The following is a 2,569-nucleotide window of genomic DNA, read 5'->3' on the forward strand; positions in this document are numbered from 1 at the left end:
CAAAGGCAAAATACAAAATTATTTCCCTGTAACCATGTAAATTGTTTAAAAATAAAACAGAAAAATGGAAGAAAACCAAATATTAATACTTGTTATCTATTAGTGATACTATTATTGTTGATATATTTCAACGTGCTTATGAGACATACAAGCGGTGATGACACATAGCTATTCTATCTTCTGTTTATAACTTATTTTGTCTTTTTTGTAACTCCTCTGTGGAATATTTCCAGAAACCAAAAAAAGTTGAGGGTCATTTATGAACATTACTGAGGAGCTCTTACCAGGAACCTCAGTTGAACCTTTAATCAAACCTCCTTCTGTTTAGTTTTATAGACAGACACTGAGACTATACCATGGACACCTCCATCAGTGTTACCAATGGTTCCAAACTTCAAATTTCCCAGTTCATCCTGATGGGGATCCCAGGCATCCATGAGTGGCAACACTGGCTCTCCCTGCCCCTGGCTCTGCTCTACCTCTTAGCTCTCAATGCCAATATCCTCATCATGATCACCATTCAACATGAGCCCAGGCTACACAAGCCCATGTACCAGTTTCTAGGAGTTTTGGCAGTAGTGGACATTGGCCTGGCCACAACCATCATGCCCAAGATCCTGGCCATCTTCTGGTTTGATGCCAAGGCCATCAGCCTCCCTGAGTGTTTTGCTCAGATCTATGCCATCCACTATTTGTTCTGCATGGAGTCAGGTATCTTCCTCTGCATGGCAGTGGACAGATATGTAGCCATTTGTCATCCCCTTCAATACCCCTCAACAGTCACTAAAGCTTTTGTGTTCCAAGCCACAGGATTCATGATATTAAGGAATGGCATCTTGACCATCCCAGTACCTACATTAGCTGCCCAGAGAAGTTACTGCTCCAGAAATGAGATCGACAACTGCCTCTGCTCTAACTTGGGGGTTATTAATCTAGCTTGTGATGACATCACTGTGAACAAATTTTACCAACTGATGCTAGCATGGATCCTGGTTGGGAGTGATATGGTCCTGGTATTTTGTTCCTATGCTCTAATCCTTCACTCAGTGCTAAAGCTCAACTCAGCAGAAGCAATGTCCAAGGCTTTGAGCACCTGTACTTCCCACCTCATCCTCATCCTCTTCTTCTACACAGGTATCATTGTGCTATCTGTCACACACCTTGCAGAGAAAAAGATTCCTCTTATCCCTGTACTCCTTAATGTGCTGCACAATGTCATCCCCCCTGCACTCAACCCCATGGTCTATGCACTCAGGATTCATGAGCTCAGACTTGGCTTTCAGAGACTGCTTGGACTGGGTGAAAAGGTGTCCACATAACTCCAGATTTAGCAAACCATTAAGGTGTTAGAAAATGACAAAGGTTTTAGATCTCAGTTGACTTGGGTTTTAATCTGTAATCTAACTAGGAAAAAGATGGCCAATAAAGTCACATAAACTGTCATTTCTGTTAATCAAAATATTTATGTTAAAATGATAAGCATATTTCTTATTATCTAGATAATAAGTATGAATAGACAAGTGAGATGTCCTTAACTACTGATGCTACCCCAAGATTGACATTTATACACATAGATAGCTGGTGAGGCTATAAATTGGCCCAAGCACACCAAAAAAAAAAAAAATTGGCAAACTTTAGCAAACGTTTGTAAATGTTTAGATTCTCCTACCAGTAATTCTGCTTTTAAAAAAAAATCCAATAGAAATAGTACAAATGCAAGCAAAAAAAATTATTCATGAAAAAATGTATTATAAAATTACTAATGAAACAGTCTTTAAAACTGTTCATTTAAAAAAAGGGCAGATAAAAGTTTCATTTTTGTACCAGAAAATCTCAAATATCAATAAATTAATGATTTTTATATATTGTGATATATGTATAGACACACACATATGCTTCACTTCTTACAACAACTCTATGAGACAGGTACAACATTATTTCCAATTTACAGCTGAGGAAACCATGGTACTTAAAACTATAAAAGTTGCCCCTGGTGGCACAGTTTTTTAAGTGGAAGAGCTAAAAATCAAGTTCTCAGAAGTCTAATTGAATAACAATACCACCATTCTCCTCCTTAGTCATGCTCTGTTCCAGAATTTTTGTTTGAACCTAAATAACCTACCAAATCTCCCTATGCTTCATTCCTCTGAGATAAAAGTATTATAGTACTAATAAAATTTTGTTGAACTAAGTCATAAATATGCTGCAACCATCAAAAGAGATGATAAAGAAAACATGCTTTGAAACATGATATGCATATGGAAAATGAGGTCTAAGGGCACGGCAAAGTTTTCTTCCTAGGACAGGAGAAAAAAGGTCACTTTTTTTCTCCATTGAACATTTTCCTGGGTATGGCGTATCCCAAAGATGACCACAATAATGTTTCCCCTTCTCATATTCTCTTTTACAATGTAGCATTAACAACTCTCTACCAAAAGACTGAATCTTATTCTTTCCCCATTGAATCTGAGCTTTAGTGATTAGTTTTTAACCAACAGAATGTGGCAGAAGTCCAGTCCAAAAAAAAGCCATTCAGAATCTATTTGTGTCTCTTGGAGTATTTGTTCCC

At 37.6% G+C, this 2,569-nt stretch overlaps 1 protein-coding gene across 1 annotated transcript; it reads left to right on the top strand.

The window, feature by feature from the left end:
• The first annotated feature begins 296 nt into the window (after positions 1 to 296).
• Positions 297 to 1,390, top strand: LOC100952446 (olfactory receptor 56B4). Its single transcript, XM_003781022.2, has one exon. It carries the CDS (start codon positions 357 to 359, stop codon positions 1,317 to 1,319), a length of 963 nt encoding a protein of 320 aa, XP_003781070.1. The 5' UTR covers positions 297 to 356; the 3' UTR covers positions 1,320 to 1,390.
• The last annotated feature ends 1,179 nt before the right edge of the window (positions 1,391 to 2,569 follow it).

This window comes from Otolemur garnettii, unplaced genomic scaffold (genome assembly GCF_000181295.1).
Source record: "Otolemur garnettii isolate 467f Iridium unplaced genomic scaffold, OtoGar3 scaffold00001, whole genome shotgun sequence".
NCBI classification, from domain to species: Eukaryota; Metazoa; Chordata; class Mammalia; order Primates; family Galagidae; genus Otolemur; species Otolemur garnettii.